This window comes from Dermacentor variabilis, chromosome 4, assembly GCF_050947875.1.
Source record: "Dermacentor variabilis isolate Ectoservices chromosome 4, ASM5094787v1, whole genome shotgun sequence".
NCBI lineage: Eukaryota > Metazoa > Arthropoda > Arachnida > Ixodida > Ixodidae > Dermacentor > Dermacentor variabilis.
Genome location: NC_134571.1, coordinates 107,762,295 through 107,789,825, shown reverse-complemented (window position 1 = coordinate 107,789,825; position 27,531 = coordinate 107,762,295). Strand labels below are relative to the sequence as shown.

At 45.8% G+C, this 27,531-nt stretch overlaps 1 protein-coding gene across 2 annotated transcripts in view; it reads right to left on the bottom strand.

Moving 5' to 3' along the window:
* LOC142579591 (protein lin-9 homolog) overlaps window positions 1–27,531 on the bottom strand; it is a 99,346-nt gene that overhangs the window by 58,186 nt on the left and 13,629 nt on the right. For both annotated transcript variants that reach the window (XM_075689967.1, XM_075689968.1), the window contains exons 8-10: window positions 12,786–12,943; window positions 9,060–9,193; window positions 794–907 (exon numbers count right to left, since the gene is read on the bottom strand). In XM_075689967.1, coding sequence (XP_075546082.1) covers window positions 794–907; window positions 9,060–9,193; window positions 12,786–12,943 — 406 coding nt within the window. The remainder of the gene's footprint in view (window positions 1–793; window positions 908–9,059; window positions 9,194–12,785; window positions 12,944–27,531) is intronic.

Genomic DNA, 27,531 nt, shown 5'->3' with positions numbered 1-27,531 from the left:
AATTGTATCAAAATGGCACAACTGGCACAGCTGTTGCATCCCTGCATCTGTTACGTTTTCAACACTTTTCCGATGGAGCACCTTAATCGCATCTGTTTCATCATCATCATCATCATCATCATCATCATCATCAGCAGCAGCAGCAGCAGCAGCAGCAGCAGCAGCAGCAGCAGCAGCAGCAGCAGCAGCCTATTTTATGTCCACTGCACGACAAAGGCATTTCCCTGCGATCTCAAATTACCCCTGTCCTGCACCAACCGATTCCAACTAGCGCATGCGAATTTCTTAATTTCGTCAGCCCACCTAGTCTTCTGCCACCTTCGACTGCACTTCCCTACTCCTAGCACCCATTCTGTAACCTTAATGGTCCACCAGTTATCAAACCTACGCATTACATGACCTGCCTAGCTCCATTTCTATCTCTTAATGTCAATTAGTATATTGGCTATCCCCGTTTGCTCTCTGATCCATATTGCTCTCTTCCTGTCTCTTAACATTACGCCTAACATTCTTCATTCCATTGCTCTTAGTGCCGTCCTTAACTAGTTCTTGAGTTTCGTTGTCCGTCTCCAAGTTCCTGCTCCAAAGGTGTAGCGACAAGGTCTGGAAATTAAACAAATGCTAACATAGCATTTGTTTCATTTCCAGACTTTTGTTGCTACACTTGTTTCTTCAGTGCATGTCGTAGGCCCCATCTAACGCTCTTTCCCACTTCACAATGTCCCCTTACTTTGAAGGTTTTTTAACAAGCATTCAATAAAGTTTCAACACTTATTGAGACTTTTGCACTCACGAGTTGTGGTCCATGGCCGTACATCGTCCTTGGAGGGCTCAGGTAGAACACTTGCCTAGGCCGTTGCCTTTGTAGAAAGGATGACTTGGGCATCGTTTCAGGAGGGTCTAGGCTCTAGGGAGGGAAAGAAACACTACACTTGTGGAATGAGTGGCACATAATACACATGGTGGTGACAAGATGAATTGTCCTTTAAACATCCTATTACAAACACAAGATGCACGAGTGTGCACACACACCTATACAGACTTTTTTTTTCTTGTCCAAGTTAAATGGCTTTAGGTTGATGCAAAAGCCTGCGGCATATCTTGTTTTGCTGCAGATAAAATAGCCACTAGCCAGTCAGAGCAATGCTTATTTGCCTTTGGAATAGCAGAAGCCCACAGCACACAACGCACAAGCAAGATACTACTTATTATTTGCATGCATAACTGGTCCCTGCAATTAACTCTGCCACACTACACAACCAGAGAGAAAGAAAAGAAATCTGCATGTGCAATTACCTGCGTAAATAGCCTTGCTTTTTGTACATCCTGTCATCTCTGCTCTTACCAGTGCTATTTACTGAGCGCTAGGAGACTTCACAACAATGGATCCCCGTCATGTCATGAAATCCCTGTTGATTTGCACAAGCCAAACATTTAGATTTCAGTTTTAAGCCTATAGTCTTCTTTGACTCTTCTACCCAATTTGTGGTTTGTATGTTTCTGGCCAACTTGGGACACTAGATGTCACTAGTTGTCACCAGAAATAAATTGAATAAATAAATATGTCCAATGTTTGCTTTCAATACATGTCACCAATTGAAATAACAGTTGAAGGTGCAGCATGCCTGATAAATAACCTCAAGCTAACTACGTCCTGTGGCATTGACGACATTATTTCTAAAATTCTGAAAAACATAGCATCTAGTAAAATTCTGTCCCATCTTCAGGCAATCTTTAGAGACTGGGCTGCTGCCTTAAGATTGGAAGATAGCAAAGGTCATACCCATATTTAAGTCAGGTAATAAACGCACACCGGAAAACTACCGTCCAATATCATCTATATGCTATAGAATGCTAGAACATGTAATTGAATCACATGTCTACAGTCACCTGGAAGCCAACAAATTTTTCTTTCCTAACCAACACGGATTTTGGAGGAACTTCTCTTGTGAAATGCAATTACTAGAATTAACAACTGATTTGCATGCTAACATGGAAGAGGAGCTCCAAACTGATTATGCTTTTCTAGACTTCTCAAAAGCGTTTGACCTCGTAGCACATTGCCGTTCGATTTTGAAATTACCTACTCTTAAATTAGATTCTCTTACATTAACATGGATTCGCAATTTCCTTTTTAATCGTTGGCAATTCACAGCAGTCAATTTTTCCTCTCCTCTTTCGCACGTTACTTCAGGTGTACCTCAAGGCAGCGTTCTTGGGCCATTACTATTTCTAACATACATTAATGACTTACCCAATAACACTTCCTCACACGTGCGCATTTTTGCAGACGACTGCATTCTTTATCGTTCTATCAAATGTGCCGATGATCATGCATTCCTCCAAAAAGATCTTGAACTTATTTCTCTTTGGTGTAAGACTTGGCTAATGAAGCTTAACGTTCCTAAATGTAAAACTATCTCTTTTAGCCGCAAGCATACTAAATCTATGTTTCATAATCACATAAATAACATCACTATTTTGCATGATACTCAATATAAGTATCTTGGTGCTAACCTAACTTCGACTCTTTTGTGGTCAATGCACATTGCATACATATGCACCAATGCTTCAAGATCATTAGGATACGTAAGACGCAAGTTGCATAATTCTACTAAAGACATTCATAAACTAGCTTATCTAACATTTGTTCAACTTCAGCTTGAAATGCCGCATCCGTCTGGTCTCCCCATCAGAAATACTTGGTCGAACAACTAGAATCTATCCAAAATAGGGCTGCGCATTTTATTTCACGTTGTTATGACTGTAACAAAAGCATAACATAAATTAAACTCGAACTCTCACTACAGCCCTTGCATGATCGTCGTGATATAGCCCTGCTATCATTATTTCATAAATATGTCCATAATACAGCACCATCAGTCCTGCCTCTTGAAACTTCACCTTACAAGTCACACCGGCTGTACAATCAGTTCAATTTCATGCGCTTCTATGGAAAGACTAATTCATTTAACTACTCTGCTCTTACAAGAGCCATTCGCCTTTGGAACAATCTTCCTAATGCCATCGCTTATGAGAGTGACCAGGAAAAATTTCAGCATGTTCTAGCAATGCATTTTTCAAACTCTACATAACCTAATGTGTTATTTTTTTCTTGACTTTCTCGTTATTATTGTGCAACTAACCCTCAAATACTATTTTATTATAGCCAAATATTGTCCGCTCGCTCTGTAATTCTATTGGTTATATTTTACTTTGCGAAAATTTCTTGTTCACTGACCTCTCGCGTTCAAAAGCATTCGGTTTGTCTTTTGTACAATTTTTAACACGACATTACTGCATGTCGGCGCATTTCTTACATTGCATTTTTTTGTATATGCGTTCACATATGTATTCTAATTATTGTATAATCTTTGAGTGTACACTCCCCCCTTACACAATACCTCTAGGGGCCTGTAAGGTATCTTTAAATAAATAAATAAATAAATAAACCCTGGTTCCCCAGAAAAGACGCCCGATGGTCTAACCATTAAACCATAGACACATGCCTAAAAAGGTGGAATAATCTTGAGCAAGCCAGCCCTTGAGATGCTTGGGGCATTGGGCAAATTGCATAGCAACAATCTGCCACATTTCCTCGTATCTAATGCGCACCTTTTCTTTTTTCTTTTTCAGAGAGAATGGGCCTGAAAATTGCCTGCGTGTTGCAATCAGATACGAAACCAAACCCTTGTTTACTGCGTTAGCAACAGTCTATAGTCAGATGCAGCATCATTGCCATCACAAGGTGGTGACAGAGCACATTTTTGTGAAGGTTTCTGTGGGTTCATTTTCTGCGCAAATATGATCTGATGCAGCACAGCATTCTCGGTCAACCGCTTTCAGAGATACTATCACGTTCCTTAGATATCGCGCAAAGCTGTAGCGAACTCCGTACGACTCAGTCGATGCATAGTAGAACCTTGCTCATGCGCTTTGGCAGAAAGCAAGAGAAACAAGCTTACTAACCAGAAAAAAACTCAAGCCCCATATGCCTCACCCCCCCCCCCCCCCCAAAAAAAAATATGGCTCTGGTTGACATCTATTTATTGCAAATCGTTGCAGCATGAGATGCCGACAAGCGCTGACCTGGTGCGGCCGAAGCTGCCTGAGGTGCACATTGTAGTTTTTGTGGTTTCGGCGAGCTTACATTTGCAATCCTCAAATTTGGCCTCGGTTAGCAAGTTTTTTTGAGTCGGGCACTTTGCTGGAAAGTTATGACATCCTCCCTAGGCGCGAATTGTTGCAGCACGAGACACCAACGCGCTCCGAGCTGGTAGGGCCCAAGAGACACGAGATGCACACTGTCATTCTCCTATTGCTTAGTGTTTTAAGACAGCGACAGGAAACAAACAAAACCGAGCTCGTAGGTAACACCAAAATACAATGGCTACAGTGCAACCAGAGCAAAACGTGACGATCACTTCACACCGCCTGCAGCAGGGAATGGCAGCACATTTGCCTCGTCTCTTTTTAAAAACATGCAGGATGCTTCCAATGGCACTACGTCCCATGTGGTGTGAAACAGATAAGTGAAGGTACTTATCACAATAACGTTTGTGACGATAGCTGCGAATGCGGCAAGCAACGATGTGGGAGGAGATTTGCTGGTACCAGAATAGAAAACTGAGTGGATGCTGGCATTTTCATGCAAGATGGGTGGGCAGCCACTGTTCTCGATTGCAAGCACCTCGCTCATTTTCTTGTTTGCATGGAATCTAGTGGCCGGAAAACGTATGATATGGTCACAGTTCGCTGATGTAAAGAACATTGGTGCTGAAAGACCGTGTTTTCCAGGAATGTATGAAATGGTAAAAAGAAGCGCAACTGTATTGGGTCATTTTTGTGTTCTCAATCGCAAACAATGGGGCCGAGAAATTGTACGCAACGGGAACCTATCAGTGAGGTTCTAATGTATAGGTCGGCCAGCCCTTCTGGCCCTCACTATCTGCACACAGTGATCACTGGAGAATACCACCCCTGTGTGCTTGGTATCTGTGGCCAGTGAAGCGCAAATGCGACAACACGCCACTTTAATTAAAGGGGTCCTAAAACACCTTTATAACTAATCATAGCAGGATGTCTACCAGGATGACATTTTCAAAGTCCCTGAGTTTTCCCAGTTTTCCCCGAGCGCCTTTGCAATATTTTCTGAATGACACAGAACTTTGTTTTATGTTAAGACGGGCTGACACCATGTCGCCTGATGCTGTCACTCTCTAGTGAGCATGTTAAAAAATTAAATAACGACTTAATCCAGCTCACAATCACATTCGTGAGGCTGATGTAACGCGCAGCTTCTGCCACTGTCGGGCCTGAACCTCCCGTGCTGTCGCTTTCCGTGTCATGCTTATTACTGTCGCTAGGTAACACTGCGGCAAAACAGAGGCAACGATGACGAAAAGTCAGACCTTGCAGCCGACATCTCTTTGCGATCGCAGCAGCGCTGCCGAGCAATTTCTTCACATTCCAAATGCCACACACCGTAGTCAACAGTAGACCTATGTCGCGTGCCAGCGCCGACTTCTTCATGTCACATTCGACAGCACGAACAATGTCCAATTCTTCTTCTATGCTGAGCACTTGGCGTCTTTTTCATCCGAGCTTCGGCATGACGTGAGTCCTCGCTTACATGACGCCACAACGCTCTCTGGGACGGTGCCGAAATGATGTTGATGTTGATGTGGCTTCAAGCGCAAACGCACAGGGCACTTGGAGGCCGTTGTTCAGATCTCCGAGGCTTGTTGTTCTGCTGGGCCGCCCGATGGAGACGAAGCACCGCCGTGTTTGAGCGACAAAAAGTGGAAACACTATGTGTTAACCGATACGTAAGCGGCCATTGAACATTACGTTCAATGGCCGCTGAGTCGGGGATTTGACTTTACTACTTTTAAAACGAAACTACTGTTGAAGCGGGTACGGTTTGACAAGGTTTTACTGTACAGTTATATTTTACTGGTTAATACATTCCTAGAAAACACAATCTTTCAGCACTAACGTTCAATATGTCAACAAATTGTGATCATATGAAATGTTTTCAGGCCATCAGATCCCATGCGAATAAGAAATGGTGCGAGGCAAGCACGATCAAGCGCAGTAGACGAGTGCAATGGTAGCTTCTCTATAGTACTTGTCTGCCCGTGTAACGTCAAAATGGCTCCAAGCACGCGGTTTCCTATTCCAGCACCAGCAAACCTCCTTGCAGGTCGTCGCCCATGTCCATTCCAAGCTGTCACCGTCAATCCCCCCCATTGCGATAAGCCTTTTCACCTATCTCTTTCACTGCACATATGGCCTAAGAAGTGTACTGCATGCTTCCCAGGCAGTAACCTAAATGCACCGCCATTTCCCCAGAGTGAATGTCATGTTTTGCTCCAGCAGCGTCGTATTCCAGTGTTGTCCACCAGCTTGATTTCGTTTTGGTTTTCCATCGTCGTCTCAAAGCACATCTCAGGCCATTCGAGTCCCACCAGAGCGGCACGTGGTGCCGTTTCGTCTCATGCTGCAATGATTCAGGGAACACTTCAGATTACCGTATTTACTTGTACAATGATCGCGCTTTTTTGTCAAAAGAATTGAGACAAATTCAGGAGTGCGATCATTACGCGAGTTAAATTTCCTGCGAAAATAAAACTTTCTTTCATTCCACATTTGCTGCTGGATGACAACAGGTCAACAAATAGGCGGCTGCCGCTGCAACAATACGGGACACCAAAACAAAAATGGCAGCCGCCGGAGCAAGCGGAATGTGCCAAACGCTATTTTTTTTCTTCTCGTGAGTACATTACGCGCATTGAAACAGTTTTTTCCAAATCAGTAATAAATAATATCATTACTATCGGCAAGTTTGCGGCAATAACGTAGCCATGACCACTTTGAGGGGACAGTAACAGAGATGGGTGTGCTCAGCTACCAGTGACAGAAACCCATGGCGGGCATGCTGCGGAAACTGTGGCATTTGTCTTCATACTATCTTAATATGGCACGTTTCCGCTACGGGTGGGCAAATATCTCATCTGTGTTACAAGCGTTGGCGTATGAATAGGGTACACTGCTAATGTATCAGTGTAAATGTGGCCACTATCGTTGCCGCTCGCAATTTGTTGCGTGTCCACGAGCTCAGACGAGAAGAATCGAAAGGTGCCTTTTTTGTTGTTGTTGACCACAACCATTATAAAGCCTATAAATAATAAAGCCAAGGCAAGTCTGGTTGTAGCTGCTTTTTTTCATGGAAGTGCGGAAAGTGATGAAAGGAATGAAATGGGGCATCTGCTTAAGAATGTCTGGTGCATGCAGACCGCTTGGTACGTCTTGAGTCGTTCGCGTAGCATTCGACACCATTAGTCAGATGGTAAGCGCAATCATCATACACCGCACCATCATCATCAACTTGAATTCGACAGATGGTAAGCGCGATCATCGTACACCACACCATCATCATCAACTTGCACACGACATATCGCTGTGGCAAGTTCGGGGTGCAATCATTACAAGGGAAAAGAAAAAAATCGAATTCTGATGACAAAATTCACAGTTGCGATCATTACGCGAGTGCGATCATTATGCAAGTAAATACGGTACATAATGTCAACTCTAATCGAGTTGGCCAAAATTTTTATTGTGACTTTAGATCGTACGTTTTCCCAGTTAGAATGTTCCTTGTCACGTTTTTTCCCCTATATACATATGAATGAGATTCTGCTGTACATGGTTTTACAGGAAAGGGTTGCAAGGAGCTTCAACTTGAAAATACTATGCAGGACTATGAAACCAGGACCACCCAAAAAGTACTGTAAAAACCCGCGTGTAATACGAGGTATTTTCCTTATTATCAGCATTCCAAATTTTTGCCTCGTACTATATGCAGATTCGAACAAAAATTTCAGTCAGAAATTTGGGCTAGAAGTTTTGGTTTCGTCACTGCTGCGTGGGTATGGCTTGACTGCGTTATTGCTGCGTGGCTACGGCTTGGCTTCCTTATTGCTGCGTGGCTACGGCTTGGCTTCGTTATTGCTGCGTGACTACAGCATCGTTTCTTTATTATTGAGTGCGCACCTTGGCAGCACACGTGCAAACCACGCTTCGCGAAGTGCATCTTTTTTATTCCGCATTGAAGGACCAAGATGTTCGGACCACTAAAACAGTACTCGGCTGCTTTCAAGAGAAAGGTCATTTTATCCGCACAGGACATCAGCAACAGTGCGGCGGGGGAGGCAGTTTGGCGTCAACGAGGGAAGCATACGCAGACTGGATGCGCTCAGGTGAGCCTGCAGTGAAGCCGACCAGGCAGCTGAAGCGGGCTTCACCAGCCACGCTATGCAAGTGAATTGTGGACGCATGGGCCAACATACCAGAGGACGACTTTGTGCATCGCGCATTCAAGAAGTGCGGCATCTCGAATGTGCTCAATGGCACAGAGGATGAGTACCTCTGGGAAGATATGTGTGACAAGGAACTATCTGAAGAGAGCGCAGCTGACGAAGACAGCGATTGAAGTGCGGAGTGAAATTTAAATAAATGTTTTCCTCGAGTTTTCCTAACTCGTATTATATGTGGACAAACCTTTCTTTTTTTTTCAATTTCGCGTCCCAAAAGTTTCACCTCCAACTACAAGCGGGTTCGCATTGTACGCAGTTTTTATGGCAAATGCATTAAGAATACTGCATCTGAATCCCACTCACGCTTTATTGCAGGGATTTGTCATACTGTGTACCGCAATCCATGCCTGCCAGCGTGCTAAAACACTATTTTCTCATTTACAGAGTTTATAAAAAAAAGCGGGTCAATTTCACTGATTTTCTTTGAGCCACATAGCAAGAAGCGCAGCAACGTCCACAAGGAGGTCACCTGCGGCGTCACTCATAGTTTTATGCGTGCCGTCATATGAAACGGGACATTCGCAATCTTGCGTTGTATGAACACCATTTTTAATGTACTATCTCTATAGGAAATTTGCTGGGACCGCATTAACCCATCGTAACACTTGGGACTTTGCGAATTCGGGGGTTGTATACCGAGGGCTCCAGTGTAGCTGCTTTAAATGAAAGGCCTCGACTCACCAGGACTTCATAGTCAGGGACTGAATGTGTGCCAAGGCCTGACCGGTCGAACTTGGTGCGGTACGTTGCTGTCTGTGTGTCGACGGCATCGATAGAGCCTTCAAAAAGCCCATCTTGTGGTTTTCTTAAGCGAGCTGAAGGAAAGAAAATATGAACAGCATTGAGATTTTACGTGTCTAGCCAGAGAAAACAGGCCAACAACAGCAGCACAGATCAATTCAACAACTGAATTTGAGGGCAATCAGTGGAATCAATGCGACAGTAATGGATTAGCATTAGTTCTCCCGTTTTGCCCCTGTTGCGCAATCACTCTCCACGCATATCACGAGATGTGCCACGCTCTTCGTTGCATAGCCTTGGCAATCTTCCATCGACATTCTTGTACAGGAATCACTTGTACCATCGTTACCGTTATCTACACAGCACAAATAACACAAATGCATTCACTAATGTGACTGTTTGAATTCATGACACGTGTCTGGACTTGCCCTGGAGTGGAGTGCATCTACTGTAGTGCATCCATCTGTGCACCTGTCCCTGCAGCGTGCTTCCTCTCTCATGACGTCGGGTGTCTCAACCATTTCCACTCCCCTTTTATGCCATACACAAGCCAACAGACAAATCTTTGTTTGCATTAGCGTTCTAATGCTAGTGCATTCCAGCTCAGACCACTTTTAACTTAATCGCTTATGGTGCACAACCGGACATAACGCAGTTGCCGGAAAATCTTACAGACACGCACTGCAGCAAGTTCCCTTCCCAACGAGGTACACCGGCACAGGGAAGACGAGGACGATGCAGAAGAGGAGGAGATGCAGAGCAAGTGAACATGCAAGGAATAGAGGAAAAAAAAAAGAAGTGGCTGCAACACGCTGGCTCAGCAAAGGTTGCCTAGGTAACGAAGGCCTGTTGCTCCAGCCGCACCCAACGGTATGCAGTCCACACCAAACGTGTGAGCGTCGTCATTCTTAGGCTTTTTATAGTTTGACTGCAGGAACTAACTACAGTTGCAGACTGATTTTTGTGGACCAGAATGGGGCCGAAGGAATGTTTGAATTATCGGGCAAACCAAAAAAACGAATCTCAATGGCGCTAATATCAATTTGTTGTGTTGTACAACTCCAGCATGCTGGAAAAGTCAGTCAAGGCTGCGAGTACATGTTAAGTTCACCCGCCGAAATGCACGCTGTCAGGAAGTGCATATATCATGGGGCAACCTTCATGCCATTGCCAGTTTAAACACTGTGTTCTGCAAATTCATCAGTGCTCAACATTGTCCACATGTGAGCTTTGGCCATTCTTACCAGTACGCGCACTCATAAACTTTTGCTATACCTGTTTGTGGTAGTTGCTGGCTTTTATAGTCGAACCTCGATATAACAAAGTTGTAGTTACAGCGTAAAACTTCCTTAAATTGTGAATTTCTTAATTCAATGTTTTATTGTTTCATTATTAAAATTAACTTTACCAATTCCCACAGCACTCCAAATGGATAGTACCTTGTTAGTAAGCACTTTTAAACAAACTGCAAGAAGGTCGGGCCATAATAGCATGGTTATGAGTGCCAGCATGTGCGGTGCGGATTCCACCGAAAGCAATGCATTGGCGTGGCTCATGGTGAAGACCACAAACTTGCAGTGTCAACGCTAGCATGCAGGAACAACAAAATGCGCCTGAAATCCCCAACTATTTCGGGTCAACCTTCGCACTCGCCGCGGAGAGATCACCTCCAAGATCTGGTGCCTGGCCCATGCACGAATGCACTTGCTAGAAAGCAGATAGGCGCACTTTCCTCCTCTCCCTTGCACAGAAAGAGTCGTCAGCTCTTGCGTTTCTTTGAGTGCTACAAGCTGGAAGTTGCCGCGGCCGCAGCAAGAGCCGCAGCCGCCACAAGTTGTTTACCAGCGCGACAAATGGCGCAGTAGTGTTTCCTGCCTACCGCATTCCGGTGCGTGCGCAGTTTGAAAGTGGTCTTGTTTGAACTTTTCATGCAGAAGGACGTTAAATTTAACTTCTGCCTCGGCCGACATTTCCATAGTCTTTTGCTAGATTTACTAGCCATACAGGCTCAAGTAAATACTTGAAATGGCCAAGAACTTTGCTAAGTCAGAACCGTGTCACAAGATTAGTTCATTAAATTGCGAAAGAGTAAAGAATACAGTGTACAACGCAACAAAGATCAGGAAATGGAAATAATATGTCACATTGCAAATTTTGTTAAATCGAGGTTCATTATAGTATCAAGGTTTGACTGTACCTGCAAGCTCCGCTTCATGTGTGCTGCCATCACGCGCACGCAGAGCATACTAGTCTACGGCACAAAGGCAAGTGTGACAAAGGGCTCACATATTTTTTTAGAGGATTTTACATTCTTATTCCTTTCTAGGCGCACACCTAGTAACCAGTTTTAACTGTTATAACTGACAACGCCACATGGGAGTATTGCAGTGAGTGGTTTATTTTATCATAAAATACATTCAAAAGTTTATGACACAATGGCTGCTCGTTATATATGTTACATTGTTAAAACCGGTATCATTATAAGTGGGTTCAATTGTAAACCTATTTGATTTGGTCTCTGAATCAAATAGTTACTATTAAAAAATCCACATATTTTTCTAATAGGTTTTGGATATTTACGTCGTTTACTGCACACAGTCAAACACGAATTTGAAGAAGAAATGTAATAACTTTCATCCCATACACAGCGGACATAGCAGTGAGCAGCAGGCTGCGTCGCTAATACAGTAAAATTTTTCTGGCTAAACACAACCACTCTCAATAAAATGTTGTACGGACATGCTATTCAGCAGTGGGTACTCTAAGGCACTATTTATAGATGCAGTACCTGCGCTGTTTTAATGAATTCTATATTAATATGTCTCAGTGCAACATACTTTTTACAATAGTGGCACCATCTGCCACAATCATTCAAACTAGAGAAAAAAACATCTTTTTTTCCACTCTGCTATCGCAGCAGATACACAAATTATTAATATTTGTCCATGAAGGTATACACAGATATTAACTGGCCAACAAAGCAGCATTTCTAACCTTTATATGACAATGCATGAATATGTATACTCCGAACAGCCCAAAGTTTGAGAACTGCTTCGGGAATTGTCTCTAATGCCCCCTTTGTGTGTTTAATGAAGCATGCTTTATATTGTGCAGTGTAATGACAAACTTTCTGATATTATGACTACCAGGTTGTCAAAATTTTATATTAATGATGAGCAGGCAGCCCTATTTTTCACAAGAGGAGGGGGGGGGATAGCATGCAATTAATTAAAGTTTGCCCCAAGCACGTCCTGCTTGTGAGATACATACGCACTTTATTAGTGATTACTTGCCTTTAGAGGCAGCACAAAAGCAGCAGCAGCAGCAAACTTGGAACAGTACAGGCAGAGAACTGCTACATTGCATTTAGATCACAATGACATTTTTAGCGACTTTGCTGCCGCCAATGTTGCCTGCTTTAGGCACTTGGCTGATTAAACTGGTTCAGAGCAAGTACTTCTCTGGAATATGGCATCCTGCGCTGAAAGAAAAAGGGCAGCACGGGTATCATCACATTTCTCTGTCGTAAACATCTATGTTTTTTTTCAATATTGCGCTGCTCCACCTTTCTAACACTTCATTTTTCATGAAATTCGATTCAGCATTTGTGTATTGTAAATTCATAAACTTTTTAAAATATCCTGGAAGGCTCGCTGGTATACATACCAGTCACTTTGGTCCCAATCACCAGTGGCAGCGGAATGTCATCGGGAAGACTGGTGTAGTTCTCCATGGACACTGTTCTCCGCTGCTGCACCTGACGAATGTTGTTTCTCCGCTCGTGAAGTGCTCGGATTTCTTCGTCGAAAAAGGCTGGCGAGCACCTCAAAATAGAAAAGCCACAGCTATCTTTGAAAAAGGCTGCATCTTGGATACTACCTTGGTTCTATTTCATCTGTCATCCTAGATTGCTCAGAACTGCCTGAGAATGTGAGGAAAGCTGCCACAGGGCAGGGGCTCTGGGTTGCAGTATAGGCTCTCGTAATCGCCGCTTTAACCAACTATGACCTTTGAATAGCCACTCTGACCCAACTTCAAGCAAACAATTTTCGCACAAGTACAGTACTATATATTCAGGTAAGGGAAGTACTTCTTGAAATTGAATTTGGGCCTGAATTTGTCAGGTGCAGCTCGCACGTTAATACAAAGTAAAAAAAAATGCATTCTGCTACAAAAAAAAGACGCATTTGCCACAATTTGCAACTACCTTAAGATGCCATTATTTTTGCTTTGTTTGCTATTTCACTGTCTTCACCACTGGCACACATCGTATTTTTGTATGAATAACACAAAAAAGAAGTTTAACATTTACAGCAAAGTCTGGATGAGAGCTTTATACAAACATTGCCTTGAAATGTGGCTTTATGGCGGTGCGTGTCTTGCTGCTGTGAAGCAACACCTCAAGGCAAAAGTTTTCCACTATACAAAGTTTTGTTATCTCCTAAGAATACCCAACTTCCTCCCCACCCCTGCATGCTGGGGCTTCCTTCGTCCCACACTCATTTATTTATTGAATATGTGACCACAAACAGTTTGGTGCCTTTAGTGTGGTGCACAATACCGTACAAACTGAATGGTGTATGTAGCAGCAAAGAAGCATAATAGCCGCATAAAGGCACACAAGAACTGTAACAAACACAATGCGTGGAGCAAAACGTAAGTGAAAAAAAATTACCGACGATTACGTTACTTCCTAATGCGAAATTTGAGCGCAGCAAATAAGCTGTTTCACCTTTTCGATAGATTGAGGCAAAGAAATCGAGCAACACATGTATGCGCTATCACAGAATTTTTTTTTTATTTTTCACACGTATTCCTTTAACAAAGACTCCACTAACAGTTCTTGACAGTCATGAAGGAAGCTTTGTGGTTGGAGAAATAGACTGATATATGTTCGACTTGGTACACCAATGCTTGATTCTCAAAGACGAGATCTATACAAGTGCCTCGCGAGGTTGTCACAGCCGTGGGACGCGTTACGAGCGAGAGGAACAGGATGTTCTCCCGCATAAGTGTTAGGAAATTGCTGTTTGTCTTTATGTCAAGCCGCCACCGATCTGGCTCTCTGATTGCCACCGCACAGGGCGAACGGCAGCGGCAATTTCGGCTCGGGCGGTGCACATATACAGATCCGCCGCCACCGATCTGGCTCTCTGATTGCCACCGCACAGGGGTTGCATTGGAGGAGGAGCAAAGAAAGGAATTAAGTTCGAGCCGGCGCTTTGACAACCGGAGACTCGCAGGAAGAGGGGGGAGGGGGGCGGCGTGTACACCCAGCGGCAAACGATGGGGGCAGAAGCGCGCGCAGCAAGCGGACAACACGATAAAGGGAGGAGGGAAGAGATAGCAGCGACTGACTGATGCCGCTGACGCCGATAGTGAGTCAACCCCAGCTGCGGAGTTGGTTTCAGGGACAACGAATAACCGGCGCGTCGGCAACTGAAGAGCACCCTATCCGCCACACAAGAACAGGGGGGGGGACCCTTTCCTCCTCTTTCTGCATGGCAGCGACGGTGTTCTATGCAGTCACGTTATCTTGACTCTCTAGCGGCGTCAGCCGCATCCAGCGGTATCAGTCGGTCGCTGCTAGCGCTGGGGGGGATGAAAGGGGGGCGGAGCTGGTTACGAGGCCGACGATGACGCGAAACCCAGGAACGGACGCCAAAGAGCTGCGCTCTAAAACAATGACAGCATTTAAATTGCACGGGGCCAATACCCAAGCTATACATATACATGTGCACACAATGGGAAGACAATGATATGACCGACTTGTGCAATGAAGGTGAAGTGACGTAGACAGTCCTGGCAAAAGGAATGCAATCAGCACATCAGCGCAACCGCTCTGCTGGCCTGAGAAAAGACACTATCTGGTGCTATACCGGCGCCTCCTCACCGGCTCTGCTGAGGAATGCGCAGAGGCTCGATTGTTCGTATAAATCACTGTGGCGTGAAAAGCAGTTAGCAAATTTCGAAATTTACCAGAATGTATGTTAATGGACTTGTGCCAGGACCTTTGAAAAATTCGTATCAGCTCAATATTCTTATCAGGCATGATCGTATCAGCAAGATTCTAGTGTATATCCTGATGAACTCTCTTTCAATGCATTCTATCAAGGCAGAGAACTACTGAGGCAGGTAGTTCCAGACAACAGAGCAGTACTCCAGCTTAGAGTACACTATAGCATGGCGTAGTGCAATACAGTCAAACCTCGATATATCGAAAAAGGATGTATCAAATTACCACATATATCAGATGCTTTCTATATCATCTGGAAAAGTGGATGCATTTTTAATTTTTTATTTCAAAAGGGGTCGGACGTAAAATGGAGATATCGAAGTCCGCCATCCCGCACCACAGGCGCCCAGTGCACAGGCTTTCCCACAACACCCTCGAAATTAGCAGTGGCGTGATGGGCGTTCCAGACTGCTGCGCACTATAGCTGCACACATCGATCGCGCCGAGGACTCTATTCGAACATAGCGGCGTACACACGCAGCAGCTTGGCTAGTTCGACAGCATCAACGACGCATTGCATTTGCCGCACTGACTCCTCCTCGGTGCCGTGCTCTGCGCCTGCTGCGCCTCGCGACAACTGGTGGTTTCCATCCGCAACGACATGCGACAGCGAGCACTCACTGGGCTCACGCATAGACGCCTTGGCAGACGTCTCACTTAATACTTTGTTATTGACAGTGTTACAAAATGCTTCGATTGACGGATGTGGAGATCACAACAGAAGTCTTGCCTTGTACCTCAACAGTGGCGTGTACCCACTATGGGGGATTGGCCAAGAAGCAGGTGGTTTTCCATATGCTTAGAAGTAAAGCGAAACTAGATTTGAATAGTGGAGCGTGGAACGATAGAACAGTAATTTAGAAGTGTAATGAAAATATTGTTAAGAATTTTAATAAAATAAGTTAACGTAAAGAAAGGAAATAATAGAAATTATTGACAATTTTAGAAATTCAGCAAGGTACTCCTTTTGTCTCTCTACTAAAATTGTAATCTGCAAGAAAAGCATTTCTGTGGCTGAATCCCAGTGAGGTTGCCCCAAAAGAAAGAACGGTTGGCGAGGTTGGTGGCCCAAGTTTGGTAAATGAGTATTTTAATAGTTTCCTTTGTATTATAAAGCAGCGGCACGAGAGAAAATAATGTTCGATAGTTTCAGGTGCACTGCAAAAAAAGAACATAGGGGGGACATAGCGAGACCAGACCTGTGTAAGTAAAAATTTAGAGGAGGGATACAACATCTCAATTTTGTAAAAGAAACTTCCAATTGCCTTGAAGGGCACCAATTATTATTCCATGGGAAGCCAAGATGGTGGAATTCAGAAGACGGTGTTAGCATGGATATTGCAGGGTTTTGAGATATATCGAAATTTCTGTAGCTAGCCGCGGTGACACAAGCTGATGTCAGCAAAACAGATATGATAGGGCCGTTGAGGGATGCTCGTGCGAGTGAATCAGCCATTTCATTAAAGTGCAACCCATGATGTCCCCATACCCAAAGCAAACATACCTTGAGTAAGTACGGAGGTACCAATGAACGAAAGGTTCTTTGAATTCTTGAATTAAAAGATGCAGTTAGTGCTGTACATACAGATAGCGAGTTGGTCACAATAACAGCTAATGGGTCATTTTGGGAGAGTTGATCCCGCAAGCACTGATGTTGCCCCGCTCCCGACTTCAACTGAGGCTTTAGTTGCTTTGGCCCTTCTATGCCACTACTGCGGCACAATAGAGGGCACCGGCCTATCGCTTGTGGATCGTTTAAACTATGTTGAGGACTCCGTGTTTAAGCTCGCGGCTGCCAATAGAAAGCAGGCTATACTACTGCAGCACTTTCAGCCAAATAAACAAATGATTTTTGTGAAGCTTCAATTATTTGCTGTGCCACGATTGGGGCGCGATTGGGGATCGTTGTTTGGAGCGCACGATAGGCCTAGACTGCGCAGACTTCACGCAGCAGAGGAAGTCGGTACAGCCTATGCTAATTATGTGCGGCGCAATCGACCACGCATTCCCGGCGGACAAAGTCGGCGCAGCCTAGGCCAAATCCACGCGGCACAACCAAATGCGCGCTCCAAACAAGGATCCGCGATTGCACCCTTGGTTCACTGATTGATTTACAGAAGTTTTTGACGCATTTTTTATTCGATTTTATATATTGAATTCTGGCTATATCGAAATATTTCGTGATCACTGCACTATTTGATATATCGAGGTTCGACTATAAGAAGCTGGTTTGGTGAATTCTTTGGCGATGCTTCAAGTCTTCAGAGCGCTGTTGGTAATGACTTCAACGTGCCAGAGCTTAGTGAGTCATCTATATATACCCCCAGGTCACGGATTACTGAAGCTTTTGCAATACCCAGGCCACTTACTGTATACAAATGATAAAGTGGGCAGTGAGAGCAACAATGATATCACACGGGGCTTGGACGGGTGGATTGGTAGCTTCATATTGGAGCACCATCATGAGACAAAGTCAATACAATGTCGCATAAGACAGCAATCGTCAGTGGAGCCAGTGCTATGAAACAATTTAATGTCATCAGCAATGAGTAACAGGTCACAGCATTCGACATGCGAGACTAAATCACTGATAAATATTAAGAAGAGTAGAGGGCCGAGATTGCTGCCCTGAGGGACACCCGAGGAAGAGCGAAATACCTTGGAGAGGCAACCTGACATGAGCGCAGCATTTGTGCGATGAGACAGGCAACTAGAAAACAATGTTGGCTATTTCCTGCATGCACCACACAAATTCGTCTTGCACTGGAACGGAGCTTGGGAAACCAAACTGAAAGGTTTTGGACAGGTCAAAATCTATGTTGTCCATGTGGCCTCTGGTATGGAAATCAGGGTACAAGTCTACGAAAGAATGTACACAGGTTTGTGGCAGCGGCGCGGGAATGATGAAAACTGTGTCGCTGCTCACACAGCTTGTGGTAAAAATATTATATATTCGCGCATATCACCCGCACCCAGAATTCGAAATACTTGACAGTAAAATCGGCTGTGTGAGTTATAGGCGAATTTCGCCATGAGGTGTGGCTTCACAGCAGTGTGCACTGCGCTGCCGTGAAGCCACATTTCAAGGCATGGTTCTCTGCCATACAAAGTTTCGGTATATCCTCGGGAACCCCACCCTCTCCCCAGCGCCACGCTGCCTGAAGGCCCATTTCAAGGCAAAGTTTCATTATCTCCTACAGATCCCCACCCCTGCATGTTGAAGTTCCTTGCTCTGCTTCTTTATGGTGGCCCATTCTCCTACTCTTTACAGGTTGTGATTTTATCTAGTTTAGTAACTGACAAAAAGTGCACATAGTGCTGGCCAACAACTCTGTTCCAGTGGCGCTCCGTTGGTCTGCGCGAAGTGCTTCATGATACAGGGAGAGGCAAAATACCATTAGGATTTTCAGCTCGGTCGCTTTGCTCCATTGCAGTTGCCCATGCAAGGGCAGCTCCGTCCATGCTGTCATCCTCTGCATGTGAATGCTAGCTGCAAAGTGATTGGGTTTATGTCATATGACTGATTTGTCCATAATCATGTCCATCGTGTGAATCCAGCTTTATCAGCGTCACATAAGAGGGGGGGATGGACAAGGTCCCGTATAATACGGAATATAGGTCGACTCCCTTACCTTGAAGCAAAGAAGTCAACATAAAAATTCTAAGGCACAAAACTTCATTTCATGTACTGGTGCCATGAGACTCAGCGCCTGCTCACTCGTTCGCGCTGTCTGAACTCTCGTCGGAAGACAACTGCTTCTCACTGGCTGCATCCCACAACATGCCGTCCAAGGAGTTGCTAATGCAACATTTCTTGAAAGCCCGCACCACCATATGATCGGGCAGCGAGTGCCAAGCTTGCTACACTCACGTGGCCACAGTGGTGAGAGGTGACCTGCGCAGCCGGCTGGTTATGGTCTTCGGGTTTTCGCCGGCCATCCACTGATTATAGAGTTCACGCACACGATCTTTTTAACTACAGTGGAACCCTGCTTATACGAATTTCTCGGGACCGTGAAAAAGCGTCGTAAAATCTGAACATAAATTATGCCTATAAAAATACTACTTATTTGCGACGGATTTACGAGAAACTTCAATGTAAATTACTAACATACTCTGCAGGCTTGGAAACCCAAATTACCAAAAAAGTAAATGCGATAAGAATTAATGCTGCAGTATAGGTACCAACTATGCTTTATTCAAACGAACCTTTACGGCACTCCACTGCCCACGGCCATGATTCCCGCCAGCCGGCGCAAACTTTCAAAAAAGTTGTTAAGTTTCTTTTGGACTTTGTTTGCTCCATGAATAAAGAGCTTTCGCTCGAGATGGGCAACGTCCAAAAGGAGGTCCTCTGCAGTGCTGCGTGAACAGATGAAGTTCCGGACGCCGTCTATGTGCCGTAGTACCTCGGCAAACGTGGTAGGCACAGGCACGGCATCTGTGGCGTCGTCATTGTCCTCGTCCGATGTCGCAGCGGTGTCGGCACTAGGCAAAGCCTCCTCGATGGCGTCATCCAGCGACACCTCGCCGCAGTTCGCAATGTTGTCGTCGGCCTCCACAGACTTGGTGAAGGTCGTGGTGACGTTTGAACCCTCGAAATCGTCGGCGGCAAAGTCTGCATCGGCCTCAAGCGGCATCGAGGTTGTTGCATCCCCAGCAGAGGAGGCAGTCTCTCGCTTAAAGCCACAGTGCTTGAACGACTTAGCGATTGTGCTTCGCGACACTGCGTTCCACAAACTGGCAATAAAATGTATGGTGTCGAGCACAATGATCTTTTTATTTGACTCGCTGCCCTACATAGCCGCCAGCCGACGCAGCACTAATCACTTCCAGTACCCTTGCTTGATGCACTTAATGATGCTGGAGATTCGGGTATCTTAAGGTCCTGGGCAATGCTGGCTTTTGTGGCTCCATGCCGCTTTCAGTTCCTCGATAATATTCAGTTTATCGCCGAGCGATAGGACTGTCCGCTTTCGGGACCATCGTGCGTCGCGTTGCTGCACACAAAGAACATGTGCGATAAACCTAGGCCTCTCCGTGCTACCTTGTCAGCGATCTGCTGCTAGGGAACTGGGAGGAGAGAAACCCTTCCCCAGTGCAACAAGAAGCGACGCCACTGAGAAGAGAGAGAGAAAGTGATTGTGGAGAAGAAAAGGCACTATTTCAGCACAGCGGGCGTCGCGGGGCGGCTGCTGGTGGGGAGGGGGAGAGAAACACTTCCCCAACGCGACGAGAGGCGACACCACCGAGAAGAGAGGGAAAAGTGATTGCGGAGAAGAAAAGGCGCTATTTCAGCACAGCGAGAGTCAAGGGCGGCTGCTGGTGGGGGAGAGAGAAACGAACGCGCTTCGCGAGGGTCGTCGCGGGGGTCCCATGCTTCGCGAGGAATGTCGTACCGTATTTACACGATTGTAAGTCGACTCGAATGTAAGTCGACCCCCCCATATCGCTTGACCGGTAAAAAAAAAAAAAAAAAAACCCGAGGGCGCATTCGATAACGAAAATTTATTAGTAGCTGACATGGTCACTGGACTACTCGTCTTCACTAGTGCTGCCATCGTCATCGTTGCTGCGGTCCCACAGCGCGTCGTGGTCGAGCGAAATTTCAAATTTGGCAAACGACCGCACCAGGACATCTTGCAGAACAGCAGCCCACGCCAAATGCACCCAACCACACGCAGCCGTCAGGGAGGCTCTTTTGACAGGTCCGGTTGGCGTAATTTCGCAGTCTTCTGCCGCCAGCCGCTCGTACTCACGGCGGAGCAGAACCTTAAATTAAGGCGAAGGTCCGGGCTTGTTTCATGACCACGTCACACTTCACTGGCAGGGACCGACCACGCATTTCAGCGACGCTGCCGCAAGCTTAGCCTACAGCTCCTGAAAGCGTCCAGACTTCGGCACGTGGGAAATTTCTCACTTGCCGCCACAGGGTGAAAATTTCGCTTCGCTGCAGTCGCCACTCTCGCACCACCCGTTTAGAAACATCGAAATTGCGGCCCGCTGCGCAGTGATTTGTTTCTTCGGCGTAAAGGATGGCAGCCCTCTTGAACGCTGCTGTGAACGAGTGCCGAAAGATTAGTGGGCCTGCAGCACTCATGACGACTGGGGAAGCATAGAAGTAGCACGTAGCCGGCAGTCAAGTGGAGCGCGTCAAAAAGTTGGTCAAACCAATGCCAATGCCTTTAAGGCCTTTAAACAGAGAAAGAGAAACCCGCGAACGGTGTCTGCTCTTCCATGAACTACCGATATTCCCCGCAAGCGCCGCCGTTCTAAGGGTGCCGCCGCAAATGGGAACAGCGGCGCTTCCATCAACTATCGACACCCCCCATGAGTATTGCATGCACTGTAAGACTCTCAAAAATGTTGAAAAACCCTTCCGAAAAGCAAACAAACACGCGGGATAGCGAAAAGATACGGGTAGGAACATAGAGCAAACATAAAATTGTAACTACGTTGTAGCTCTCGTTGGTATCGCTTTTTTTTGGCGGGGCCATGTTTTGGTTTCGATTGTAAGTCGACCCCCCCAACTTCATACTTTCAAATTTTAAAAAAGGGGTCGACTTACAATCGTGTAAATACGGTATAATGCGGGTCAGGCGTCAAATTGCGTCGGATAACCAGGGTTTTTAATGCACTGCTTCTATGGGGACTCCGCTAATCCGTCATAGAACCCGGGTCGTCTCAAAACTGGGGGACGTATAACCGGGGTTCCACTGTATTTCGTTACCACCTATATTCAAATCTATCACTGGTGAACGATGCTTTAGATTGTCTATTTCGACGCAACGGAACCGTTTCCTATCCATATAAGGTCATCCAGAAGTTAGTACAAGCACTGCACTTTCAGAATCAGGATGTTGTGACTTTTAACAGACCTTTTTGCAAGCTAATGTGTGCGCATGTTCTAGCGAAAACAGGCGTGGCTGTCACCTTCTGCCGAGCTCGAGAAAAAAGCATGCCGCTCACAATTACACTGCACTAGCATGAAAATCTTGTAATCAAATGACTCCCAGCACATCACGAATTAAATTATATCGCCAGCTTTGCCATCCAACAGTGCTGAGTGGTGATAATTCACCGAAAATGACGCCACCTGTTCACGGAGTGAGCTTTGGTTTGGAGTCCGAGTTGTTTTCTTCCACTAAAGTATACTTCTGAACGTCCGCTGCGTGTCCAACATGGGGACCTGATTTTTGCAACCAGTTTCCAAGAGTTTCGGTAACGCTGCTCCCGTAAAATCCCGGCAAGGGGCACTGCCGGCGTCACTGCACAGTTATCGAAAGTCGCTCCCATGGCGTCATCCCGCGTGGCTGCATCGCGAGAAAAGCGTCATGCTTGAAACTATGCAGCACCTGCACTTAAATTTAGTGATGAGGACTAGAGTTAAGATTCCGACGATGACGGTAAAGTAGATTCAAGCGCTGCCTGCGACAATGTTTTTAGTCAGCATGGGACATCCGCAGCTCTTTATCGGTGGGTTTCCTTTACGGCCTTCAGTGGTCTCCTTTCTTGTGCGCACTTATCTGCCGATATTTTTTCACACCTTGAGAGCTCTACTGATTATCTTCAGGGTGCATACTTCGCTTGGTTAGGACGTGCTGCCATCGGCAGCAAAGAAACTTCCGTTCACGCCAAGAAGGCCGCCCATAGCACATCTCGGCCCAGCATTACGGATCAATGCAAGGACAGTTTACAACAGCGTGGGATTTCTTTCTACTGTTCTTCTCTGCAGAGGTGATAAAGACAATGTGCAAAAATACAAACAGATATGTTCGGATGCATAATCTTGTAGTTGCCCAGCTACGCTGAAAGCGATCGGTCCTGGAAGATGTGCATGACTCAAGACCAATTGGTGAAGTGCGTTCCTTGGACTTCTCATCAGACCATCCTCCAATGCCGAAAAGGCGGAACTGCAGAATGTGTTACGAGGATCCCAAAGTTAAACAAAAGCTATACGTTTTGTGGGAAAATTGTGGAGTGCACCTATGCTTTACAGAATCCAGGAACTGCTTCACCCAATACATGAACGATGAACTAGTCTTAGTTTTTTTTTTTTTTTTTTTTTTTGTATCCGAAGACCGGCGGTGTACTGAGTATTTACTTCTTCAGACACAATTCCTGGGTAATTTATTTTTGAAATGTATATTCTGAATTTTCTTTGATAATAATATTTTTGTATATATTTTTATTGATGTTTTTATCAACTGGCAGCAAAAATGGCGCTTGCTAGAATTTTATGTTTTACCTAATAAGATCTTTATTTGGCAGTGCATGTGTTTAAAAAGAGCATTTTCTTATGCACAATATGCTATGCTGCAATGTGCGCTGGAATATTATTTGCAGTGATAAATAATTTTTTTCCGACACCTATAAGAATAGATCATTTTCTCGTGGTAACAAAAGAGTTAAAGGGCTTGTTGAGCCCGACGTCCAGCGGCTGAAGTGTTGACGTCATGCCTCCCAGAATGATGCCAAGCTCTGTCCTCCCGTTGCGGAGCACCTGCTTCCCACCTGCGGTCAAGTGCCCACGAAAGGCATCAAAGACGAGCATGCTCGGACACCGCAGAAGCGCGCCGGGTCTCCGATTCCAGACGGTATGGATCCAACTGACCATAAGGGCCTCGTCCATATAGCCCTTTTTGTTCAGGCCAACGACGACATCCCACGGGAAAGCCTCTTTCGGCAGCGTCTTCCTCTTGAAGGTTATATATGGGGGCAGTTCTTGCCGTCTGCTGTGCACGCGAGCATCACCATGAAGCGTGAATGCTCGTTCCCCATCGAAAAACGCTTGACTTCCTTCGCGCGACTTCCGAATTGGCCGCGTTCGCACACTTTCACGGACGACGGCATACCGAACCACACTGGCATTTTATTAGTGTTGCCCATATGTCCCAGCATGTAGCCATGCTGCTGCCGGAAACAGATAAAATAGTGCTAAAACTCGACCAGTTTGTCCTCGTACACTTCTGGCAGATTGATGTGCACCGACGAAGTGCGAATCCTTTGCGTCGCATGAAGCGGCGAACCCAGTAAATGGAGCGCCAGAATTGCTCCTTGGACAGTCCGGATTCACGGGCGAACTCGATAGCTTTGATACGGATGAGTACCGCTGTCACTGCCAAGGATCTGGCACGATGCTCGGGGACAAAATTTGCCACCTTGTCTTCGAGCTCAGGGTACACCGTGCGGCGCCTGCGAAAGGACTTCTGCGCATTGCAGGCAGACAGCTTGACTTTCTGCGTTCGCCAGTATCGGACACTTTTTTTCGAAAGAGCAAAGTGCCGCTGGGCAGACATGTTCTCATTCACTTCAGCGTATTCGATCACTTTCTTTTTAAATGCCACAGTGAACTGACGTCGAGTACCGGTACCCATTTTGCGGGAATTAACGACACCAGGAACGATTGCTGCACAAAAAGGGAAGATGGCGTTGGGCCAATTGCGTAGGCCACGTCAACGTTGGGCTGTGTCGGTAAACATGGAGGCGATAACGATGCAGATGCCGAAAGGTCTGCAGCTCCCACGTGTTGCCAGATGACTATTCAGGTTGTGCCAAGGGCCGGCATATGAGTCGAGGGGTGAACTTTTAGTAATATTTATGGAAAGGACCTTGACCTATATTTCGCATTATACGATAGCATGTCAAAGATATGACGTGGGTGATTCATGCATCCACGAATGGAAACTGTTTTTGCAAACATTTGAGTGCTGTATGCAGTTATTTCCAAGGGTTATACGCACGGATTTTATTTTTCTTCCCGGGCTGTTGTAACTGCAGGCGCAGGTTATCCACTGCGACAGGTGACACAGCGAGAAATACGGCAGGTATAAAGTCCAGCGTGCAGTATGGTCTCCACAGCTTTCGAAAACGAGCCAAGTAGCAAGACTGGTCGATAACTGTTTACACTGAAAGGGTCACCAGACTTTAGGATTGGAATGTTGATTGAGCGTTTCCATATAGTGGGAAAAACACCAGCCTCCAGGAAACAATTGAATGTGTGTGTCAAAATAGGTTGTGTGCCTTCACAAAAGGTTGTTGTCCTTGATCGCATTGATAGTGGCCGCGATTTCACATACGGCGTTTTCGGTGAATAGTACAGTGAAATCTCTATAAAAGGAAATCACATAAACAAAACTGCCTCTTAAAAATGGAACGCCATCCTCATGGTTGGTTGGTTTTGTATTCGTGCAATTGTATTCAGCTTTGTCTCTCAGTAAATGGTACTCCTGATAAACGGAACCAATTTCCCTGGTCCCTTGTGGTTCTATCTAAAGAGACTCCACTGTAGTTTCACTTTGACTCGAAAACCTTTCGAGGATGAAAAGCAATGGCTACATCATGATGGATGGATGATATGTTGGCGACCAGCTCACTCGCGACGAAATGATCATGATGTGCGCGGTAGTGAAAAAAAACGTGTCTCAATATGCATGCACCAGAGTCGCTCTGTAAAGGAACTCACGAGGCCTACGTCGTTGCGAGCGCCGATTAGTGACAGAAGATGGGAATTTCAGCTTCAGCATTGATTTTGTGTAAAGTAGCAACAGGATTTGCTGGCTCATTCAGTAAATAAAAGCATGTTGACGTAGTACGCATTCACTTACTGTTTTCTTGATACACTCGATAATTCGACATTCGGTTAATTAGAACATTCTTTTCAGCCCCATGAAGAATTAGAGGGCAGTAAATGGGATATAATAGGGCTCAGTGAAGTGAAGTGAGGCCGAAAGAAGCCTATACAGTGCTAAAAAGTGGGCATGTCCTGTGCTACTGGGGCTTAGCGGAGAGAACTAGGAGTCGGATTTCTGATTAATAAGAATATAGCTGGTAACATACAGAGGGTGGCAGGTCTTGTTGTGAAACTTAATAAGAGGTACAAAATGAAGATTGTACAGGTCTACGCCCCTACATCCAGTCATGATGACCAGGAAGTCGAAAGCTTCTATGAAGACGTGGAATCGGCGATGGGTAGAATGAAGACTAAATACACTATGGGCGACTTTAATGCCAAGGCGGTGGGGGAATATGGCATAGGCACTAGGAATAGAATGGGAGAGTTAATAGTAGAGTTTGCGGAACAGAATACAGTAAAACCTCGTTAAACCGTACCCGCTTAAACAGTAGTTTCGTTTTAAAAGTAGTAAAGTCAAATCCCCGACTCAGCGGCCATTGAACATAATGTGTTTCGTATCCGCATAAACCATACCAGCTTACTGCGTACGCATCGGTTAAAACGTAGCGTTTGAACTTTTTGTCGCGCAAACACGGCGCTGCGCCGTCTCCATCAGGCGGCCTGGCAGAACAACAAGCCTCAGAGATCGGAACAACGGCCTCCAAGCGCCCTGTGCGTTTGCGCGTGAAGCCACATCAACATCATTTCGACGCGGTGCCAGAGAGCGTTATGGCGTCGTGCAAGCGAGGACTCGCGTCGTTCCGAAGCTTGGATAAAAAAGACGCCGGGTGCTCAGCATAGAAGAAAAATTAGACATCGTCCGTGCTATCGAATGTGACACGAAGAAGTCGGCGCTGACACGCAACAGGGATCTGCTGTTGACTACAGTGTGTGGCATTTGGAATGCGAAGAAGTTGCTCGGCAGCGCTGCTGCGACCGCGAAGGTATGTCGGCTACGAGATTAGACTTTTCGCCATCGTTGCCTCTGTTGTTGCCGAAGTGTCGACTAGCGACAGTGACGAGGACGACACGGAAAGCGATAGCACAAGCGATTCAGGCCCGACAGTGGCATAAGCTGCGCGTTGCGTCAGCCTCATGAATGCAATCGTCGCGACGACAATAGGGGCGCGATAACGTAACTCTATTCCAAATGAAAATTATTCCAAACTCCGGCACCCGTAATGAAAAAGGACCCCCGGGACTTCTGCAGCACTACTGCGCATGTGCACGGTGAATACGTAACGCCAACGAGGAATCTGCCATGCGAGTGTTTGCCGAGAAGAGGGGGCTGGCTGAAAAGCTGGCACGCAGCTTCAGTAAGTTTGAGGCCGCTGTCGTCGGCGTGCTAGGCCGCCGCGGCATCAAACGAAAATAACGCTTTTGTCGCGCGAAGTCAATAAATACTGCATGTTTTTTCCCCTTTCATCGCACTCTCTCTGAGTTCTGTTTTCGACAGGTAAGTGGGCGATCTCATGCTATTCGGTTAAACAGTACTACCGTTTAGTACGTACCTTTCCCGTGCTCCGGCCAGCTACGGTTTAACGAGGTTTCACTGTAATATGAGGATAATGAATACCTTCTTCTGCAAGCGGGACAGCCGAAAGTGGACCTGGAGGAGCCCGAACGGCGAGACTAGAAATGAAATAGACTTCATACACTGCGCTAACCCTGGCATCATACAAGATGTGGACGTGCTCCGCAAGGTGCGCTGCAGTGACCAC